General features: G+C 37.5%; 1 protein-coding gene across 1 annotated transcript; it reads left to right on the top strand.

Annotated features, from left to right (window-relative positions):
* The first annotated feature begins 253 nt into the window (after positions 1-253).
* On the top strand, positions 254-21,676 carry MOB1A (MOB kinase activator 1A). The gene is made up of 6 exons (XM_036262730.1): positions 254-485; positions 4,542-4,708; positions 10,832-10,925; positions 12,703-12,836; positions 16,520-16,683; positions 17,716-21,676. The coding sequence occupies exons 1-6, from the start codon at positions 472-474 to the stop codon at positions 17,791-17,793; spliced, it is 651 nt and encodes a 216-aa protein (XP_036118623.1). The 5' UTR covers positions 254-471; the 3' UTR covers positions 17,794-21,676.
* Positions 21,677-22,618: the final 942 nt, after the last annotated feature.

Below are 22,618 nucleotides of genomic sequence, written 5' to 3'. Positions count from 1 at the left end.
TCATAGAGGCCTCACACTACCTAGGGAACATAAACCAACAGCAAACAGCTGGACCAACCACAAAGCCAGCCACTCTCCCCGGGGTAAGACCGCAATCCCACCACGCCTCCCAGAGAAGGAAGACCTGGCCTGGGGACTGATGATTGGGTGAGCTGAAAAGTGGGCGTGCACCAAAGGGGCCAGCCGCGTACCTCGCGGCTGGGGGCGGGGCGGGGCAGGGCAGAGCGAAGCCTTTTCTCGCGAGATTATGCTGGTTCCGCATTTCGGCTCTGCTAAGTGGGGGAGGCGGACGAGGTGGGCTTATCGCTTGCATCCGCTGAAACGGCTCGACCCCGGCTCAGAGCAGCGGCGGCCAGTGTTTCAGCCGTCGGCGGGCCGAGGACTGTCGCTACCTCTCAGTTCCCGTGCGGGCTCCGAATCCTAACTGCGGCAGGGGCCAGCGGCCCCTCCCCTCCCCTCTGAGGATAGAAGATGAGCTTCCTCTTGTGAGTGCTTCCCGGCGGAGGGGTCCAGGGCTGAGGGCGGGGGTCGGAGCCCGGGCGAAGGGGCGGCGGAGGCGAGGGCCGGCCCCGGGGTCGGGTGGCCGGCGCTTGGTTTGCCCGGGTTTGGGGCCACGGGAGAGGCGAGGACGTGGGCCGAGGAAGACGGAGCTGAAAAAGTCGACGCAAGGGAAACGGAGCAAGAAGGTTGAGGAGTAGAAAGGCCCTGAGGCCCGTAGCACCTCCAAACTTTTCCGCCCCAACGCCCCTGAGGGCGAAGGGACGACCTGGGGGCTCCCAGTTTTTCTCAAATCTGGGGCCGTCTTCTAGTAACTATCCCTACTGACTTAGCTTTTTATTCCACCGTTTGTCCAGTTTTATTATCGTCAGTATTAAGTTACCCCCGTGAAAAATGCCGCCCCAGGAAAACGTGCAGCGCTGCAGTTCGAGAGGCATTGCTCTGTATATTATTCTCAGGTGGCTCTCTACGTAGCATATTGCTCAAATGTGTGATGTATACGTGAATAAATGTCCATTTTTAGTCACAGACATTACCCAGATACTTGACATTTTGTTAAAATTTTAAAATGATATTTTATTAAATTTTTAAAATGACCAGAGTTAATCCACCTAGTTCCTTATTGTGAGAAATTTGGATTCTTTAGCTATTTATGAAATAGTACTACTGAGAATATTTTTGTCCAGATCGTCTTTTCTCTTTTATTTTTTAAGGGTTTAGTCTTCAAAATATGATCACTGTATCAAGAAGTCTGTATGATTTACATTTTAATTGCAAATTTCTATATTACTAGAACAGCCTTTCCCCCCCCACCCCCACCCCCAGTTTTTTTCTTAGGAGTTAATGTTTATTTAATGCTTTGTCTATGTATTCACGTTGCTTAGTTGCTTTTGGATGTAAATGTGAGGCTGTGTATTGCTTCTGAACTTTGTTTTTTTGATAATGTAGTTTCCACCTTTTGGGTTTTATGTATAAGGCTGCTATGAACATTTATGTTCGACACATTTTCGTATTGGATTGGTGTGTTCATTTCTCTTGGGTATTATACCCAGGAATGGAATTGCTGAGTTACATGGTAATTATGTTTAATCTTTTGAGGAATTGCCAAACTTTTTCAAACCACTGCACCATTTTGTATTCCCGCCAGCATTGTCCGAGTTTCCTTTTCCCCACACTCTCGCTAGCACTTGTTGTCTTTTAGATTACAACCATCCTAGGTGGATGTGAAATGGTATCTCATTGTGATTTTAATTTGCATTTCCCTAATGACTAAGAAGGTTGAGCATCCTTTCATGTGCTTATTGGTCATTTGTATATTTTTTTGGAGAAATGTCTATTCAAATCTTCTGACCATTAAAATCTTTTTATTTTAAATTTTAGTTGGCAGTCTTTGGCCATTTTGAGTTTTGAAGCTCTATTGTTTTGTGCATATACATTTAATATCTCTATCTTGGTGGATTTTTTTTTTTTTTTTTTAGTTCTCACCGGAGGACATTTTTCCATTTTTTGTTCAGATAGAGTGGGAGGGAGAGAGAGGAAGAGAGAGACAGAGAAACATTGACGTGAAAGGGACACATCGAGTGGCTGCCTCCCGCATGACCCAACCAGGGCCAGGGACAAAAATGCAACCAAGGTATATATGCCCTTAGCGGGAACCGAACCTGGGTCTCTCTGGACCGCAGCCCTACGTTCTAACCGCTGGGCCAAACTGGCTAGGGCTCTTTGGCCATTTTTAAATTGGGTTCTCTTTTTGTTTTAGAGTTGTAAGAATTCTTTATCCCTGATGCAAGTCACTTATCACATCTATTGTTTACAAATATTTTCTCCCATTTTGTGGATTCTTTTCACTCTCTAGGTGTCATTTGAATCACAAGTCTTAATTTAGACAAAGATTGTATTTGAATATTCAGCCATCATTCCATGTTTTCCAGATTTAGTTTTCTGTCACTCACAGCTTTCTATCTGCAAATGGCCATTCCTGCTAATTTAGTACTTCCCTAATAAATACAGGTATTTATCATGTTAAAAAAACTTTCCATATTTGATTTTTAGTGTTTCTTAATCAGTCTTATTTAAAATTCAAGTTACCTAGGTAAAGTGGAAGCCCACATTTTATTTTCCCCTTCTTTGAAGTAACCACCACTATCAGTTTGATGTGTATCCTTTCTGACACTTTATGTGCATTTACAAAATGGGCTCCTGCTGTACATTTGGGTTTTTTTTAACCATGTCTTGAGATCTTCTCATGTAAATACATGTAGCTCTGTCTTGTTCTTGTATCTTGTTCTTCTTAACTACAATACAGTACTCCGTGATGTGGATGTATTGTAGTTTATTTATTCATTCTTCTAATAAACCTTAGGATTGTTTCCAGATTTTTCGCTATTAAAAACAATCTTGAAAAACACATCCTTACTATATCTAAGAGAGATACTTAGAAGTGGGAGGAATATATTGAGAAGCATTTCAGTGTTAACATATACTGCCGTATTGCCCCCAAAACACTTTACACTTTCTTTTTTTTTTTTTTTTTTGGTATGTGCTCTTAGTGGGAACCGAACCCAGGACTCTCTGGTCCACAGGCTTGATGCTCCAACCGCTGAGCCAAATCGGCTGGGGCAACACTTTACACTTTCACTAATGGTGTATTAAAGTGCTAATTTCTCTATACCACACTTAATATAATTGTTTTAACTTTTAACACTCAATTTAAGGAAAGATAAATCTTACTTTAATTAAACAGCTTTACAGATGTTCATTGGCCATTGTATTTTTCTTTCCGAATTGACTATTCATTTCCTTAGCTCATTTCTCTAAAGGGATCCTTACCTTTTTCTTAACAGATTATAGAAGCCCATTATTATCCAGTTCATCCTTTGTAATGTATGTTGCAAGTACTTTTTTAGTTTTCATTGTGATTTGAAATCCATCCATTTAAGGTTTCTGAGTTTTGTGACATGTTAGGAAGACCTTGTGGATGGTGTGAGATAGCAATAAAATCTTTTTTTTTTTCTTTTTTTTTAATTTGTATTGTTAGAGTAGGAGGGAGAGAGAGAGAAACATCGACGTGAAAGGGACACATCGAGTGGCTGCCACCCACACGACCAACCAGGGCCAGGGACAAACTGCAATCAAGGTACGCGCCCTTAACGGGAACCGAACCCGGGTCTCTCTGGACCGCAGGCCGATGCTCTAACCGCTGAGCCAAACCAGCCAGGGCTAAAATCTTATTTTTTCCCCAATAACCAGTTGTCTTTGTCTCTCTTATTTTTCCTGCTTAAAACTTAAAAAAAAAAAAAAGGCTGTTATCTCCACTGTGGTTTGATTTTAACAGCATCCCAAATATTTTGGTATAGAAACTGGTGTTTTGAGCTATTAGAATCTTAGGTCTGCTTTCCTCCCAGCACCATTTTGTGTAGGTGGAAATTGAGGCCCAAAAGGAAGATAGGTTTTTCAAGCAGCCACAGAGATGTTGTCCGATCAAGGAGTAGAATCCAGGTTTTTTCTTCTTTTGGTTCAAGTTCTCTATTACACTAGACTGCTTCATGAGGCATAGTTAAATTGCCTTCTATGTGAAATTGTGCTGCCAATCCTGTTTATACATGAAGAAAGAAATTTAAGTCCTAGCCGGTTTGGCTCAGCGGTTAGAGTGTTGGCTGGTGGACTGAAGAGTCGCAGATTCGATCCTGGTCAGGGGCGTGTACCTCGCTTTTGGTTTGGTCGCTGGCCCCCGGGCTGCAGTCATGAGGGAGGCAACCAATCCATGTGTCTTTCACATAGAGGTTCCTCCCACCCCCCCCACCCCACCCCTCATACTCTATCTGAAGATGAATGGAAAAATATCCTCAGGTGAGAATTTAAAAAAAAAAAAGTTTAAAGCATTCTTTTATTGTGATCATCACCCACCCCATCCTCAAATCCTGACACTTTTCAGGGAGTATTTTTTATTTTATTTTATAGAACAATTTATATTATGCCATTAAAATTTTACCATTCTGCTTCTAGTCCTAAAAATTGACACAGTTTTTCTTTTAACCTAACAGCAGCAGCCGCTCTTCTAAAACATTCAAACCAAAGAAGAATATCCCTGAAGGGTCTCATCAGTATGAACTCTTAAAACATGCAGAAGCAACTCTAGGAAGTGGGAATCTGAGACAAGCTGTTATGTTGCCAGAGGGAGAGGATCTCAATGAATGGATTGCTGTTAACAGTAAGTTTTTAATAACATTCAACTTTACTGGTGTATAGGAAGATTTGCTCAAATATTTTTGTTAATGAATTTTATTTTACATGTATGTGAGAGTTGTAAAATAATAATTATCTGTAAAGAAACACATAAATACAAATATATTAAAAATTGTAGTGTTCTCTTTAGAGTACTTGGTTGTAGCTTTTGTAGGTGAGTAGAGAAACCTAAGGAGAAATGATGAGGACTTGGGAGAATGCAACTGTGTAAGGTCAAAGAAAAGATTGATAAATGCAAAGATTCTACCTGTGGTGGACCATAACTTTGTAGGAAATCCTTCTGTATAGTTAGTTGTGCTCCTACTCTCAGCAGCTCTCATCTGCCTACTATGTATACAGAAAAGTCAATTGCAATTTATATCTTCAGTCATTTATTTGTTGTGACTTAAGAGTAGTCATAATGCCCTGGCCGGTTTGGCTCAGCAGTTAGAACAACGGCCTGCAGTCCAAAGAAACCCAGGTTCAGTTCCCGCTAAGGGCATGTACCTTAGTTGCAGTTTGTCCCCGGCCCTCGTTGGGTCGTGCGAGAGGCAGCCACTTAATGTATCCCTTTCACATTGATGTTTCTCTCTCTCTCCCTCCCACTCTATCTGAACAAAAAATGGAAAAATGTCCTTGGGTGAGGATATTAAAAAAAAAAAAAGAGTAGTCATAGGAAATTGAGAGATTGGTAGAAAGTGGTGGGACCCATGAACTGAAAGTACCTGTTGAGTTCAAGAAAGTGAGGGCATGACATGGAAGAATATACTGAGGCTAGAGATTTGAATATTAAGAATATATAATTTCTGAGATAAGAACAGTTCTGGATGATAACGTTTAATCTATTAAGAATTTCCAAAGTTCCAGTAGTTTTTAAAACTTTTTAATGGAAAATTTCAAACATACAAAAGTATAGAGACTAGTACAATGAATTCTTAGGTATCCATTATGCAGCTCTAACAATGATCATTTTATGGCCCATTCACGATTCTTCTGTGTATCTCACCTTGATTATTTTGAAGTGGAATATTATTTCATCTATAAAGATTTCAGTATCTCTGAATGACAACTCCCTTTTTAAAGGTAATGACAATGCCATCGTTTTCTTCATGTTATCAAATATCCAAGTAGTGTTCACATTTCTGCTGATTATCCTATAAATTTTTCTTTAAAAAAAAAATAATAATAATGTGTGGTTGGGCCTGGCCTGTGTGTGTTTCAGTGGATTGAGTGATGTCCCATGGACTGAGAGGTCCCAGTTCGATTCCCTGTTATGGCACATGCCGGGATTTCATGTAATCCCCAGTAGGGGGAGTGCAAGAGGCAGCTGATCCATGTTTCTCTCTCTCTCTCTCAAAAAAAAAAGTGTATGGTTGGTATTCAGGTAAAATCTGTAGGAGCATCACTTTGCAGTGAGAAACCTAAAAATCCAGACCTTTCTGAGTGGTTCTCATCCAACAGGTTTGGCTGGTATGAAGTTACTTTAATCACACATTGGTAACAGAAAAAAGGATGACTTGAAAGTAAGGCATCCTTGGCCCTCCTGAAGAGAGGAAATTAATGGCAGGTGGACAGTCTTTGTACGGAGTTTTCTGATGCCTTCACCAGAATAACAAACCTGCCTCAGTCAGGACCTCAGATGTCTGACAGGCAGCCCTGTGAGACACCAGGATATGTAATAGAGGAAGGGAGAGGGAGAGATGGAAACATCAATTGGCTGCCTCCTGAATGCCCCCTTTGGGGAGTGGAGCCTGAAGGCCAGGCATGTGCCCTGACCAGGAATCGAACCTTCAACCTCCTGGTGCATGGGACGAAGCTCAACCAACTGAGCCACACCAGCCAGGCTATGTAAATATTCTTCAGGACATGTGGCAGTGTAGAATATTGACAACATTTACTGTATATTGACCATGTTCCAGAACTGCTAGTAAATCATTCTACAAAAAAAAGATGTATGGTCGGGCCCTGGCCTGTGTGGCTAAGTTGGCTGGGCATTGTCTTAGACACCAAAGGGTTGCCATTTCAATTCCCTGTCAGGGCACATGTCCGGGTTGTGGGCTTGATCCCCCAATAGGAGGTAGCTGATCAATGTTTCTTTCTCACTCTCTCTCCCTTTCCTTTCCTCTCTCTCTCAAATCAATAAGAATATATATATATATATATATATATATATATATATATATATATATAATATATGTATTTTTTTTATGTATAGTTGGTTTAAATCAGGATCCAGGAAAGCCTGTTTCTTTTCCTTTTTAAATTTTTAAATTAAATGTATTGGGGTGACATTGGTTAATAAAATTATAGACATTTCAAGTGTAGAGTTCTGTAATACATCATCTGTATATTGCATTGTGTGCTCACCACCCAAAGCCAAATCTCCTTCCATCACCATGTATTTGACCCTCTTTACCCTTTACTCCCTGCCCTTTCTCTCTGGTAACCACCACAGTGTTGTTTGTGTCTTGAATTTTTGATTGTTTGTCTTGTTTGTTCATTGGCGTGTCCAGTTTTATATCTCACAAATTAGTAATATCATATGGTTCTTGATTTTTTTCTGTCTGACTTATTTCACTTAGTATGATATTCACAAGATCCATCCATGTTGTCGCAAATGGCAATATTTCATCTTTTCTTATGGCTGTATTCCTTTGTACATATGTACATGTGTTTCTTGAATCTCTTGCTCCTAGGTTTCCCCTCATTATAGTCTTTTTTTCTTTGCTGTTTTGTAATTCTTGAAGAAATCATTTCATTTGTTCATTTATTCTCTGCAGTGTGAATTTTGCTGATTATATTCCTAAGACATTGATTATCATGTTCTGTTCCTCCTTTTGTTTCCTGTAAATGTTAGATCTAGAGCAATACTGTCCAATAGAACTTTTTGTGATGATGCAAATGTTCTATATCTGCACTGTGGCCACTTAAATGTGGCTAATGTGATGAACTGAATATTGAATTTAATTTTATTTTAATGTAAGTATCTACATGTGACTAGTAGCTACCATGTTAGCACAGATTTGGAGCTTGGATCAGTCAGACTTGATTTTGTTTGGAAGATTACTTCATAGGTGGTGGTATATACTTCCAATGGTATAGCTACTTCTATAGTGTTTAGTTATCTTTTTATGTGGTGTATTATTAATCAGCTAATAACTTTTGCCTTGATCAGCACATCTGATAGAAATACAAAGTACAAATATAATTTAAAATTTTCTAGTAGCCACATTAAGAAAAATTTTGTTTCTTCCCACTCTTTAAAAAGCCATTATTCACCCGGCCGGTGTGGCTCAGTGGTTGAGCATTGACCCATGCACCAAGAGGTCGCTGGTTTGATTCCCAGTCAGGGCACATGCCCAGGTTGTGAGCCCGATCCCCAGTGGGGGGCGTGCAGGAGACGACCAGTCGATGTCCTCACTCATCAATGTTTCGATCTCTCCCTCTACCTAAAATCAATAAAGAAAACATATTTTTTTAAAAAGCCATTATTCATGCCCTGAGCATTGGTTAGAGCATCGACCCGCAGACCAATGAGTCTTGGGTTCAACTCTGGTCAAGGGCATGTACCTCGGTTGCAATTTGTCCCCGGCTCTGGTTGGGGTCACGCCAGAGGCAGCCAGTCAATGTGTCTCTCATCGATCTCTCTCTCTCTCTCCCCCCCCTCCCCCCCCCGTCTCTCCCTCCCTTTCTCACCCTCCCTTTCCCTCCCTCCCTCTCTATCTGAAGATTAATGGAAAAGTATCCTCGGATGAGGATTTTTAAAAAAAGCCATTATTCATATCACTAAGAGAAAAAAACAAGGTATAGCCCTGGCCAGGTAGCTCAGTTGGTTAGAGTATCGTCTCGATATCCAAGGTATTGTCATCCCTGGTCAGAGCACATATAAGAATCGACCAGTGAATGCATAAATAGATGGAATAACACATTGATGTTTCTCTTTTTCTCTCTCTCTCCCCCTTCCTTCCTCTCTCTTAAAAAAAAAAATCAATTAAAAACTAATAATAGCCTGGCCAGTGTGGCTCAGTGGATTGAGTGTCGTCCCATGCACCAGGTGGTCACCAGTTCAATTCCTGGTCAGGGCACATGCCCAGCTTGCAGGCTCAATCCCCAGTATGGTACGTGCTGGAGGCAGCCAATTGATACTTCTTTCTCATCAGTGTTTCTGTCTCTCTCCCCCTCTCCCTTCCTCTCTATCTAAAAAGTCAATAAAAATATATTTTATAATAATAATAATGATAATAAATGGTTCCAACTTCACAGATCCCCCTGAAACAGGGAATCCCTGGACCACATTTAGAGAACAGTTGCATTAGACAAGAAGTTTTCACTGTTTTTTGTCTCATACATAGTACCCATAACTAATTGCTAAAATTCTGCGGCGTACCAAAAAATATTTTTTGCTGATCTGACAAAAAGAAATAGGTATAATTTGGATTCATCCTCACCAAGCGATAGCATTGGCTGTTGTCATTTTTTTATTTGATAATCTAAGGGAAAAGAGGTCAGTGCCCCTGACTAAATAGTCAAGTATTGCATATTTTAAAAATTCTTGCAGAACACTGGTTGAAAATAGCTCTTTAGACCAATAAACTAGCACACCATCTGAGCATACTCTTTGTTTTGATTGAATATTGAGTACTTAGGTATTGCTTTCTTAGAAAAATGACTAATTAAGAGGAAAGTTTGTAAGTGAGGAAGTTTTGTACAAAGTTCCTTTAATATGTTTTTTAAGAAACTTGGAAAGGCCCTAGTGGATTTTTAGGTACTCTTTTAGACAGGAAACTAAAACATTTTTTAAAACTTGTGTGGTTATGCCCTGGCTGGTATGGCTCAGTTGGTTGGGCATTGTCTTATGCACCAAAGGGTTGTGTGTTTGATTCTCAGTCAGAGCACACGCCCAGGTTGCGGGCTCAGTCCCATTAGGGTCAGGGCATGCAGGAGGCAACCAGTCAATGTTTTGCTCTCACATCAGTGTTTCTCTCTTTCTCCCTCCCTCCCTCTCTCTCGCTCTCTCTCCCTCTCTCCCTCTCTCTCTCTAGAAATCAATTTAAAAATCTTTTTAAGTCCTGGCCAGTTTGGCTCAGCGGTTAGAATGTTGGCCTGCGGTCCAGAGAGACCTGGGTTCGGTTCCCGCTAAGGGCGCGTACTTTGGTTGCAGTTTGTCCCCAGCCCTGGTTGGTCGTATGGGTGGCAGCCATTCCATGTGTCCCTTTCACGTCGCTGTTTTTCTCTCTCTCTCTCTCTTCCTTTCTCTCCCTCCCACTCTGTCTGAACAAAAAATGGACAAATGTCCTCAGGTGAGGATTAAAAAAGAAAATCTTTAAAAAAAAAAATGTGTGTGATATTAAGGCTTATGTGGTTCTCTCTGTACAGAATGTAATATGTTTCACTCAGTTAAGTTGTTTCATTCACCTTCCTCTTCCATTGTATTTGCAGATCTAGCTGAAGCTCCTTTAGGTACTACTCCCTGACTACCTCAGCTCTTTAATATGTTGCCTTTTCTCTGAACTCTCACACTTATTGTTGGCCTTTGTATAACTACCTTTTTATATTATTCATCTCTTACAATTTTGTCCCTTCTGTTAGATGGAGAATCCAGGGCAAGGAACATTATCCCGTGTCTTTTTTTTTTTTTAATGTTCTCAATATGCATAGCCTCAATTTTTTTTATGATGAATTAGATTTTTTTAAATGCCTGTTGATAATAGCTGATAAACCTTCTCCCTCACAATGTATTATTTCACAACACTTTGCTAACAAATGATATTGTCTGGTCCAGGTGAATAGAAGTTATGGCTCTTTTCATTCCCTTGGATGTAATCAAATTGTATATTGTAACAGTCACCACGAAGTTAGACTTATCTCTGATTTTTATTTTTCTGCTGTTAAAAGCTTAGTATATTAAAAATGAATGTATACTAAAAGTTTACTTAGGTATGACGGCTTACAAAGAGAAGAGAATTTACAGAATCCCTGGATTGTTGAATTTCTCAAGGATTCAGCCAAGAATTTGAATACATTTTCTATTTTTCCTTCAAGTGAGAGGTCTAATATTTTGTTGGGTTTACATGGGTATTTTAACACAATTTTGCTATTATCTTACCAGCTGTGGATTTCTTCAACCAGATCAACATGTTATATGGAACTATTACAGAATTCTGCACTGAAGCAAGCTGTCCAGTCATGTCTGCAGGTCCAAGGTACATATTACTGCTTTTTATATAGATGTTTAGATTACTAAGTAAAGCTAATCACTAATTGATAGAAATTAAATAATAGTTTTTTTTCTTGTCTGCTTGTGTAAAAGCAGTTCAATTTTATGAGTTCTTGAATACTTACCTATAAGCTTTTAGTTATTAAATACATAGGCATTAGGTAATTAGTGTTTGATTTTGTTAATTGCATTACAGTAATGTGAATGTTTAATTGGAGGAGTGAAGGGAAAAAATTAGAATTTATTAACATGGTTCTGTTTCTGTTTTTTATCTTTTTAAAATATGTTTTTATTTTAATTTTTTAGAGAGGAAGGGAGAGAGCGAAACATCAGTGTAAGAAACATTGATCAGCTGCCTCCTACACGCCCCCTATTGGGGATTGAGCCAGAAACCTGGTCATGTGCCCTGACCTGGAATGGAATTGGGACCTCTCACTGCATGGGATGATGCTCAATCTACTGAGCCATACTGGCCTGGCTGTTTCTGTTTTTAAAATTTATTGAAATCAAGTTTTTAGGTGACTTTTAAATATTTAATTCTTTTTTCTTGTATTTTAGTGTTAACTGCTTCCAAATTGTGCTGTGTTAGTTATCTGGCGTAAAGATGCTAGATTTAAAAAATTTGACTGTAATAAATTTCAAGAAATATTAAGAAATGGAACTCTTTGTCACCCATATGTTGTGATGGTGTGTGACTTGGGTGTTTCCTTCTAGTTTTCAAAATAGAAAATGACTGCTTTTATGTGGTGATAGTTGGTATCAAGATATTTATTACCTCTTGGGGGAAAATTTGTGTTTTCTGAATTTGCTATAGGTATAAAGGATAAATAGGTCCCCAATGAGTTTGTAGTCCCATTTTTATTACAGTATTTTTGGAGAGATGCTTTTATTTTGTGTTGTTTTAGTTCTCAAACTTCCTTAAAAGAAATTTAAATAAAATAAGTAAGAAAATTAAACTTATCTATGGCTTAAATGCTTTGCACAGTGAAGTTTTGTGTAAGTCTTGTTAATCATTCTAGTTGAGCAAAGGTGAGGGGTGGGGGGAAAATGCATGCTTAAGGATGTTTCTTTAACACTCTCTTCAAGAAACAAGATTTTATGATCTTACTCTGTTGATGATAATTTGGTGGCCAAGGATTTTATTTTATTTTTATTTATTTATTTATTTTTTATCCTCACCCGAGGACATTTTTCCATTTTTTGTACAGATAGAGTGGTAGGTAGAGAGAGGAAGAGAGAGAGAGAAACATCGATGTGAAAGGGACACTTCGAGTGGCTCCCACCCGCACGACCAACCAGGGCCAGGGACAAACTGCAACCGAGGTACATGCCCTTAGCGGGAACCGAACCCGGGTCTCTCCGGACCGCAGGCCAACGCTCCAACCACTGAGCCAAACTGGCCAGGGCAAGTGGCCAAGGATTTTAGAATGTGGTGATCTCTCAGTCTCTTCCTCCGTCCTCTGCATCCTCTGTCTGAAAGACAGGAATGCAGTTCCTTTCTCTTTCCCAGGTTTGTGCTAGGAAACATCCATTCTGGCATGCTGTCATATTATCTTCTCTTTTTCTTCCAGTTATAACCATCACATTTCGAAATAATTCCTTAGGAAACTCAGTAATTTTCAGTAGAAGTTTAGGTAATTTACTAGAGATAACTTAGAGATATGTATATAACTTCTGTTGACAAAGTGCGAACCAACTTTGATTACAAGTTGCATAATTTGTTAATGTGAAAATTTTTACCAGTAAAACCTTTTTCTCCTCAGATATGAATATCATTGGGCAGATGGTACTAATATTAAAAAGCCAATCAAATGTTCGGCACCAAAATACATTGACTATTTGATGACTTGGGTTCAGGATCAACTTGATGATGAAACTCTTTTTCCTTCTAAGATTGGTGAGTTTAATGTTGTAGAATTGTTTTCTTTTTAAATGATAAGTGTGTGCCTTTTAACACTATTACTTTTTTAAAAATGTAACAGACTCACATTTCTCTACGAAAGATTATAAATGTATATTCCTTTCAGACATGTTTGTGTCTGCCTGTGTTTCTTCACCAATACTGGTTGTTACTCATTTTTTAAATTTTTTAATAATTTAGATAAATAAGTTTGTTTTAAGGTACATTTTTAAGACATTGATGAGATTGAGCATTTTTTTGTTTTATTGATCATTATGTGTTTTCTCTTTTTATCCTTTGTTCATTTCTCTGTATGTTAAGGATATTAGCTTTTTATCATAAATGTTGTATGTTTCTCCAGGTTGCCTGTTGTCTTGCTGTGTTCATCAAGTGTTTTTGCTATATATAACTTTATTTTGTCTTATTAATCTTTTCTTTAATGATTTCTGGATTTTAATCAATGATTAGAAAGGTTTTCCCTACTTCACTATTATAAAAATATTTGTCCATGTTTTCATTTAGTACTTTTGTGGTTTTGTTTTTACATTTAAGTCTTTGTTCTGTCAGGAATTTTTTCTCACTGTTTCCTTCATTTTTTTCCAGTTATAACAATGCTAGTCAGTTTGTCCAGTACTATTTATCACATACATGTGTCTTTTCTTTCCTGATTATCAAGTTGTCGAGTGTTCTGGAGTCTTTTAATCGCTATATCTGTTTCTGTAGAAATTCCACACTGTTTTAATTAACCATGGCCATATATCTTTGAGCATCTTGTAGGGCTAGTCTCTCTTACTTGCTCTTCTTTTTCAGAATATTCACGACTATTCTGGGATATTTGTTCTTCCAAAGAACTTAGAATCATTTTGTCAAGGTAAAAAAAATCTTTGTGAGATTTTTGTTACGAATTTATTCAATTGTAGATTAATATAGGGATTCTTGTTCTCTTGACAATATGGAGTCTTCTTGTCCAAGAACAAGGTATATTTCTTCATTTATTCATGTCTCTTATTTATTATCTCCTCTTATAAAATTCTATAGTTTGCTTTATGCAAATCCTTCAAGTTTCTTAAGTTTATTCCTAGGCCTTTAATATTTTTTATTAATATTTATTTTCCAATTGGCTAATGTTTAGTATGTAGAAGAGCTGTTGATTTCATATAAATCTCATAATTGACCATCAGAATTTGATTGTTCCTGTTTTGGGTTGTTTTTCTTGAGTTTTTAAAGTATACAATTACATCATATTAAGGTAATAGTAGTTTTGCCACTTTCTGATAATGTATACTTCTTGTGTAACTCTTACCTAATTGTTCTTACAACTAGTACTTCCAGAGCAGTGCTGACTAATGCTGATAATGGCAGACATCCTTTTCTTGTTTCCGTTTATGAGTGCTTCTAGTATTTTAGCATTAAGCTAGAATCTTGCTTTTGGTTAGAGGTGTGTGAATTTTTTTAAGTCAGGTATACGGTTGTATAGTTTTATCAGATACTTTTCCAGTATTTGTTGTTGATGGCCATAAAGTTTTCTCCATTTTTTTGTTTATTGTTCTCCTGGAAGAGTACTTTTTATTTGCTAATATTTTTATTAAGATTTTGGGATTGGTATTTATGGATGAGATTGGTCCTTGTCATTTTCAGTGTAAGGGTGTCTTATGAACAACATATCATTGGATCCTGTCTTGTCTGTTTGGGCCCCTATAACAAAAATGCCAGAAAGTGGATGGTACATAAAGAAGAGAATTTTATTTCTCAAAGTTCTAAAGGCTGAAAGTCTTTTGCCAGCATGGTTGGGTTCTGGTGAAGGTCCACTTCTAGGTTGCACACTGCTGACTTCTTATCACATTTCAAAATAATTCCTTAGGAAACTCAGAGTGGAAGGGCAGCTCTCTGAGGCCTCTTTTTATAAGGGCATAATCCCATTCATGAAAGATCTGCCCTCATGGCCTAATCACCTCCCAAAAGCTCCACCTACTAATGCCATCCAGGAGTTAGGACTTCAACATAAGAATTTTGCAAGGGGGTGGGGTGGGGTAGAGGGGAAAGATGCAAATATTCAGACCATAGCAGGTTCCTTTTTGCAGTCTAATTAAAGGTTCTTTCAGGAGAAGTAGTTATATCATGTTACACTTGGTCTGTTTGCTATTAGTCAACTTTTCCATTCTATTATTAAGCATTTTATTTCCTTTCTCATAGATTTGTTATTGTATAGTGACTGTGCTTGAATGTTTCTTGTTAAATTCAGCTTGAAAGTGCTTAGATTAAAACAAATTAAATTTCTTTATTCATTAAAGTTTTCCTTATTGAAGAGAAAGAATACTTTTGACTTTATTCTCTTTTCTCAGCTTCCCATTCATCAATAATTTATCCTAATGTTCTGTGATTCTTCCCCCCCTCATTAGGTTATTATCCACATCTTACTTATGCCATTTATTTACTTATATTAGACAAAATTATATATTCATTTTTAAACTAGTATATCCAAGTTACTACTTTTCATTTTCTTAGCAAGGTACCCATTTATAAATTTTGAAAAGGAGTTTGATATAAAAATTCATCTTTTTAGTACATGAGTACAAGACCCGTTTCAGAAAACATGCCCATAAGCTCCAGAATAATGTTTGAAAGGGCAAATTGTTAGCCAAGACTGGGAGTGGGGGGAATCCCCCACAAAATCAGTTTAGAAGAGCAAAATACACTAAATTTCAAGCTATTAAGGACTGAGAAATAAAACCAAGTGCAGAGAAGGAGAGAGTGTTTCTGTTTTTGTCCTTTGAAAGATTAAAGAAAGAAAATGTTTTTAAGAGTGAATGTTCTGGAACAGACCTTGAAGGTTATTTTGGAAGCAGATTCCTTCTTGTGTGTGCATTTACTGTACTCAGTGCCCATTGTATTGTCTTTCTCCTACCCCCACCTTCTAAGAGATTTTGGTCTTGTTAACCAAAATTATCAGGAATGTAACCAGTTGCATACCTACCTATACTGCTTGGAGAGGAATTACCAAACCCTCTCCCAGTTCTTTTCTAAGCAGGTATATATTTTCTTTGAAAAATAGGGAGCTGCCCTTCCTCCCTTTTTCAGGAAGTAGATCCCCTTCTTAGACTATAGAAAAATGAAAATAGCACTTAAAAAAATAAAATAAAAAGTTTGTATTCTTATTTTAAGAAAACTGGCTTTTCAGACTATTTCAGAAGATAAAATACTTGTAAACAGTAGATTATGATGACTTGAAGTGTGCCGTTTTTTTTCTTTTGCTTAGGAGAGTTTCCAGTCTAGTTGAGTGTGTAAAAACTTTTTTTAGAGTTATAGGTTACAAAAAGTAAAAGTTTTCTATTTATAGTCAAAATGCTTAATATTGTTGCATTTAATCTTAGAAAGAAACTCTTTAATATTAAACAACTAAAATTAGGTTTATTTTAACTTTGATTCAGTAGCATCTTATATACAACTTTTGAAACCTGCCTGCTGCTATTCTAAGACAGTAATAAAAAGGTATGGCATGTGAGCGTAACTCATGTTTGGGATTTTTTCTTTCCTTGCCTTTAAAAAATATATATATGGCAGTAGGCTTGTATTTGTGAATGTGTGTGTTTGTCTGTTGGAGTTGCTCATGGCCGTATCTAAACTTTCTGCTGTTCAGTTAGATAAAAAACTAATGGATATATATGTATATTTGATTATAGGTGTCCCGTTTCCCAAAAACTTTATGTCTGTGGCAAAGACCATTCTAAAGCGTCTGTTCAGGGTTTATGCCCATATTTATCACCAGCACTTTGATTCTGTGATGCAACTGCAAGAGGAGGCCCACCTCAACACCTCCTTTAAGCACTTTATTTTCTTTGTTCAGGTAAGTTGAACCATATTGACTTCTGTGTCCTTCAACTTTGATATGCTTGGCTTGGTAACTTTAATAAAGGGCAATTTATAGAGTCTTAGTTATAGATGTAGAGCTAAGCAAAAACAGGTTCTCTTTTCCACATTATTTCATTGATGTATGTAGCAACATAGAAAGCATCATCCCCGTTTTGGGCTTTTTGCCTCTGGCTGCCCAGGTCTGTGGTTAGAATATGACAAGGAGCACCAAAAACCCAAGAAAGCTTGTCCATACCCTTCTGTTCCATCACCACTGCTGGGTAAAGGAATGCGATGGAAAAACGTCTGAAGCTGGGTTGTTTCATGAGATGTTTATGCCTGAAAGAGAAACTTTTGGAAGAACCTGTTACTTGCTGTCTTGGGTTCAGTTTCCAGAAGTCCCACCTAAAGCCAGATCTTATGAAGTCAGCAGCTCGAAACTTCAAAAATCAAAATAATTCACATTGTTTGAAAACAATGTCGAAGAATTGAGACTTGTTTAGTCTCACTTTAGAGATATATAATTCTATATGCAAAATACACATGTGTCTAGATACTATTTTTTGATGGAAAAACCAGCAGCTTTTTAGAAGATAATTGTGTATTACAGTTCTATGTATCACACAAAGGAGAATGTACTGTGCTCTTCTCTATCTTCCTTCTGAGACCTGTTGCATGGCACAGCTATAGAGGACAGCTATGCCTACAGTATATGAAAGGAAAAGGTCTGCTGCCCCAGACGTGGCCACTAGCAAAGGTTCAGAGTACAGTTTTCAGATAATTTCTATGTAAATGTAAAAATACAATTTTGCTTTTAATGTTTTACCCAGTAACATCATGCTATTACATACAGTTGTTTATTTAGTAAGTCCCCTATATTTTAAAAAGGAGTAAAAATTATTCCATTTTTAAATGTTCAGAGATCATTATTCTTTTGGATTTCAGAAAACTAGGGTTGGGAATACTTTGACATTTACAGAGTTTTCATTTTAGATCTTTTTAAATTTTCTTTTTCTTCTCTTTTTAGGAGTTTAATCTGATTGATAGGCGTGAGTTGGCACCTCTTCAGGAATTAATTGAGAAGCTTGGATCAAAAGACAGATAAATGTTTCTTCTAGTACACAGTTACCCTCTTGCTTCACCTACTGCTAGAGCTATCTCATTGCTATCTGTTATAGACTAGTGATACAAACTTTAAGAAAAACAGCATAAAGACACCTATTGTCTGTGTCTACTGATAAAAATTGTCCCAAAGGTAGGGTGGCCTAATACTTTCGGAGTGAGAAATTCAGGATACAGCCGAATCTGAGGCACTATGTCACCACTCTTGTCACACTTGGTTTTAATACGTGATGATTAATCTGTAGTTTATCAGTTTACTTGTTATTCTTTTATTAAAGAAAATGATTTAGTCTGTTTCAGATTACAGCATAATGGATATTAAGAATTTCCACCAATAATTTATTAACAAGTTTCCACAACAAATTTGCTAATAATTCAGTCAAATAGGTTATATTCTACTTATAGAAGAGGTATTTTTAAGTTTCCTTAAGATTTAGAACAATTTGTATCACTTTGGATAACCATTTAGTTTGAAGTTTTTACTAGTGTTTTATAGATAAAACATATTTTTTCAAAATCCATGATTGCCATTTAAATCATCATATGACATGTATGGGAGAAACCAAAGTTAATTCTAAAATGACTTTATTTTAAATCTTTATTTGGGATTTTATTCACATACGAGCCTATTTAAATGTTTAGGAGGAGTATGTGTGTATCAGAAATAATTTTTTTCTAAGGCATCTAAGATGGTCTTGCAGGTTTTTTGTTGTTGTTGTTTTTCGTTTTTATTTTTTTAATACTTCGTATGTATTTGAATATATAGCTTTTGGCTGGCAAAAAGCAAACTTCCAAAAAATTACAAATTTAGGTCTCAAACCACTATTTTCATTCATGTTGCCTTTCAGAAGGCTTTGAAATGCTGGATAGGAGGATGGAAGAAAATACTCAGATTACTTGATTGTTTTGTGTTTAGTTTCCTTTTTTAAAGAATTCTGTATGCATGTGTGTGTGTGTCTATCTTGAGACTTAGTGAAGAGTACTGTAGAAATGCACCAACTTTATCCCAATAAGGATAAAACTTAAGGAAAACCACAATTTAAAAAAACCTTAAAAGGTGTACACATTTTATAACAGAGCTAAAAGTTTGGTGTGTTTCCTATTCGTGTGTGTGTGTGTGCGTGCGTGCGCGCATTTAAAGGAGACAACATGGGAGAGATAAGTAAATATCTTCATTCTGTTAATAGTCAAGGGATGGATTGAGCCCTCATAGGGGTTTTATCCTGTGTTGTTTTTGTATCAAAACTTGAAATTACTCTATTTCTATTCAGATAAAAAAAAAAAATCGTCCACTTAAGTGAAGAAAAGATCCGATTTTCATTAGGTTTCTAGGATTTAGTAAACTCTGACTAAATGTATTGAGGCACAAGTATACTAAAGACCTGCCAGACTGGCACCGCTTGAAGTTCATCGGCATTCTGTTTCAGAGGGGTACTTTTGCAAAGTATTCACTAGCTTCTTGATGGCTTTGGCAGAGGTTAATTTTGATAGAGTGTTTTTGTTATTTATTTTTATTATTCCACTAGATATAAGGAAGAGGATTACTTAGAAACTCCATTTTTATAATAATTCAATTTCAATAAATTATTAAATATATACAGAATTTTAAAGGAAACAAAACATCTCATCTAATTAGGCTGAAATCATACTTCATTGTTTCAGGAATTAAAAGAGTGGGATAATCACTTATGAAAAAAAAGAGAAAAGCCCTCTGAGACATTCCACAATCCACATTTTAAGGTTATTCAAAGGTCCCTGTCAGGCGGTCATTTACAAAAGTCTGCAAGGAATAAAGTCAGATTTCTCAACTAGGGTTGTACTTGCACCATCATTTCTAATATTCTCAAAACAAAGGGTTCTCACATTTCTCCATTTATTTTCAGTGATAGAAATCCTCTCTCTCTCTCTCCATGATTCAGCCCCAAAATGAATCAAAGACGGTTACGTTAGAATAGTAGTAAAGGCAGCTTATTAGTGACACAAGTAAAATTGTTGGTAATTTGAGACTCAGAATGTCATTTTAAAAATAAAAAATAAAAACATTACCAAGTTCACATACGAATCCGGCTTAACCAACAATGCATCTAAATATCAAGGAGTTGAGGGCAGGAGAATTGGAGGGATGGGGAGAGGATGGCCCCTTCCCGACTTGGCTAAAAGGCCAACTTTTGATATGAGTTGGAAGAAATCAGTCTGTCTTGGACTCCTCTCACTTTTTATTTATCTCCCTGTGCCCAGGGTCTGCTTGTTTGACAACACTCCCTACCCTGACCGCTCCTAATCACAAGTCATCTCCTCTCAATGTCTCATCTACTCATACCTGATAACAGTCTGGGGTGGAGAGTGCTTTGTACATTATGCAGTTAATCCTTTGGTGCTTTTATTTTCAGGCCTTTTAAAAAAATTAGAGAATGATGTGGAGGTTTTTGTTTAAATATTGAAACTTCTTTGTACTACAGTTTTTGTATTGACAGCCAAATGTATCCTTTATTCTTCTCCAGACTGAATAAAGTGATTTTAGAGAACTGCCAGCTACAAAGTATTTCCTTTTGTCTTAGACTTGTAGAGCCCTAACTCTTGTAGCTGACTGCTCAAGAAAAGCAAATCTGGAGCCATCATGACTCTGATATCAACCAAAGGAAAGTTTTCCTAGTCATGTGAGGCAAGAGGATGATCCTGATGATTTTAACTTTTGCAAACATTGCTGAGGTTTTCTGATTATACTGTTGGCCTTTTCTCTGAGCAGTGCGGTTATACTAGAAGTGGAGCTTCTAAGCTTAACATTATTACCTCAGAAGCATAAACAAATCAGGCCCAAAGAATATAGGTCCTAGAAATTTGTTTCAAAGCAGCCCCAGTCATGGCACTGGTGTTAACCCTTCATGGTTAGGGGAGGGTGTCTTCTGTCTGTAGGACTCTGGCCTAAAAATTGCAGCTCGGACACCAAACTGAGCACCTTTAACAGGGACATTATTTCCTCCTGATAGCCGTTCAGTACGTGGACTTACTATTGTAGAATTCTGGCAAAGAGGGAAAATAGTAGTCCCTCAGTCTTCCTGTGTTTTTGTATTCGATACTGATATTTCAGACTGTAAAAGGCTCTTGGGGGATGTTAAATGTGATAGTAAGTTTATTGAAGCAACTGCTTCGAAATCCACTTGGGTTTTTCTCTCATCATCAGATTCTGTTCCAAACAAGTATTCTGTAAATCCAAATGGATTGCCAGTGTGCATAGATTTATTATAGAACATTCTGTGTTTGGTCTGCATCAAAAAATAGCTTGCATAAGTTAGTCTTGGTTACCATCTAAAATATTTTTAAATGTTCTTTATGAAAATCTATGTTGTATTTTTAAATCTTTAGGGGCTTTATCTATTTTTCTAAGTTTATTGTACTTTTTCAAAGTATTTTGTATCTACTTTTGTAACTTCATCAGAATAAAATATATTGAAAGAAAGAAATGACTCAAATTTGTGTCTCAACACAGTTATTTGTGAAACTTGAGAATTTTGCAGCCGTTGTAAAACATTGTCTTTGCTTATCATTTAGAAGCTAAAAATGTTTTCTTAACTCTTAGAAGAAAGGGTACAGTGGCTAAAACCCATTCCAGAGAAAAAAATAAGTTAGTCTCCTTTCTACCATGTTAACCAAGGTCTTGACATTCCTGGCTGTGAGGTTGAGAAAATGGACGAGGGGAGACTGAACTTAATTTCCTGACCTAGAAATTGAGTACTCTGCATTACCTAAAAGACAACCCCCTCCCAGGCATTTTTCATTATTGTAGGGAAAATATTAGTTATTTTTAGAGGTCCAAATTATAGACACCTAATATTAGGTCTATTCAAAATAGCAGTGTTAGAATTGTTTTGACCTTTTTTTGAGTAAAAGTCAGAACTTAATGTGGCTAAATAATATGGGTTAACACTCACTGTCTAAGATACGGGTAAGCTACAGTCAGTTTTGGGTTTTGTTGACAGTTTTATTTGGCTTAAAATTGGCCACAAAAATGTTAAGTTTGTAAGGGTATCTAATGGCTAAATTTGAAAGCTATTTGAATTTTTATAAATGAGTAGTAGAATAAACCAAATATTCTTTGGAAGGGCCAGAGTTAGTCCTCAAAGCAAAGCTGCACAGTCAGAAAAAATGTCCAAAACATGTCTTGGGCCTTCTCTAGCAAATACTCCATTTCTGTGGCAGTAGGTATGGACACTACAGCCTGCACCACTAGGTGTCAGTCTCTGAGTTCCTAAAAGCTAGATATATGTATCCCGACCAGAAGAATTTTACCTGGTACCTTCTTCCTTTTGTGTATCTTCCTAATCAAAAACTTACATGGATGCCTTTGATTGGCAGTTTCTAGGTCACATACCTTTGTTCTGGCTGCAAGAGAGACTGGGGGAAAGTTACTGGGTTTTATTTAAGAGCTCAGAGTTTATAGCAAAATTGTTTAAAAGATGCTGGATGGTCCAGCCAGTGTGGCTTAGTGGTTGAACATTGACCCATGCATCAAGAGGTCGCCAGTTTTGTTTTGTTTTTTATCCTCACCCGAGGACATTTTTCCATTTTTTGTACAGACAGAGTGGGAGGGAGAGAGGAAGAGAGAGAGAGAGAAACATCGATGTGAAAGGGACACATCGAGTGGCTGCCACTCGAGTGGCTGCCACCCGCACGACCAACCAGGGCCGGGGACAAACTGCAACCAAGGTACATGCCCTTAGCGGGAACTGAACCCGGGTCTCTCTGGACCGCAGGCGGGCGCTCTAACCGCTGAGCCAAACCGGCCAGGGCAAGAGGTCGCCAGTTTGATT

Source organism: Molossus molossus, unplaced genomic scaffold (assembly GCF_014108415.1).
Source record: "Molossus molossus isolate mMolMol1 unplaced genomic scaffold, mMolMol1.p scaffold_m16_p_15, whole genome shotgun sequence".
In the NCBI taxonomy this organism is placed as follows: domain Eukaryota; kingdom Metazoa; phylum Chordata; class Mammalia; order Chiroptera; family Molossidae; genus Molossus; species Molossus molossus.
Note: the sequence above shows the minus strand (reverse complement) of the source record. Positions and strands in the feature narration are given on the sequence as shown.

Bases quoted from the DNA above. Each gene is read 5' to 3' on its own strand.
- MOB1A (XM_036262730.1), top strand. The intron at 10,926-12,702 runs GTACATATTACT...TTTTCTCCTCAG, and splicing joins GTCATGTCTGCAGGTCCAAG to ATATGAATATCATTGGGCAG. The intron at 12,837-16,519 runs GTGAGTTTAATG...ATTTGATTATAG, and splicing joins TCTTTTTCCTTCTAAGATTG to GTGTCCCGTTTCCCAAAAAC.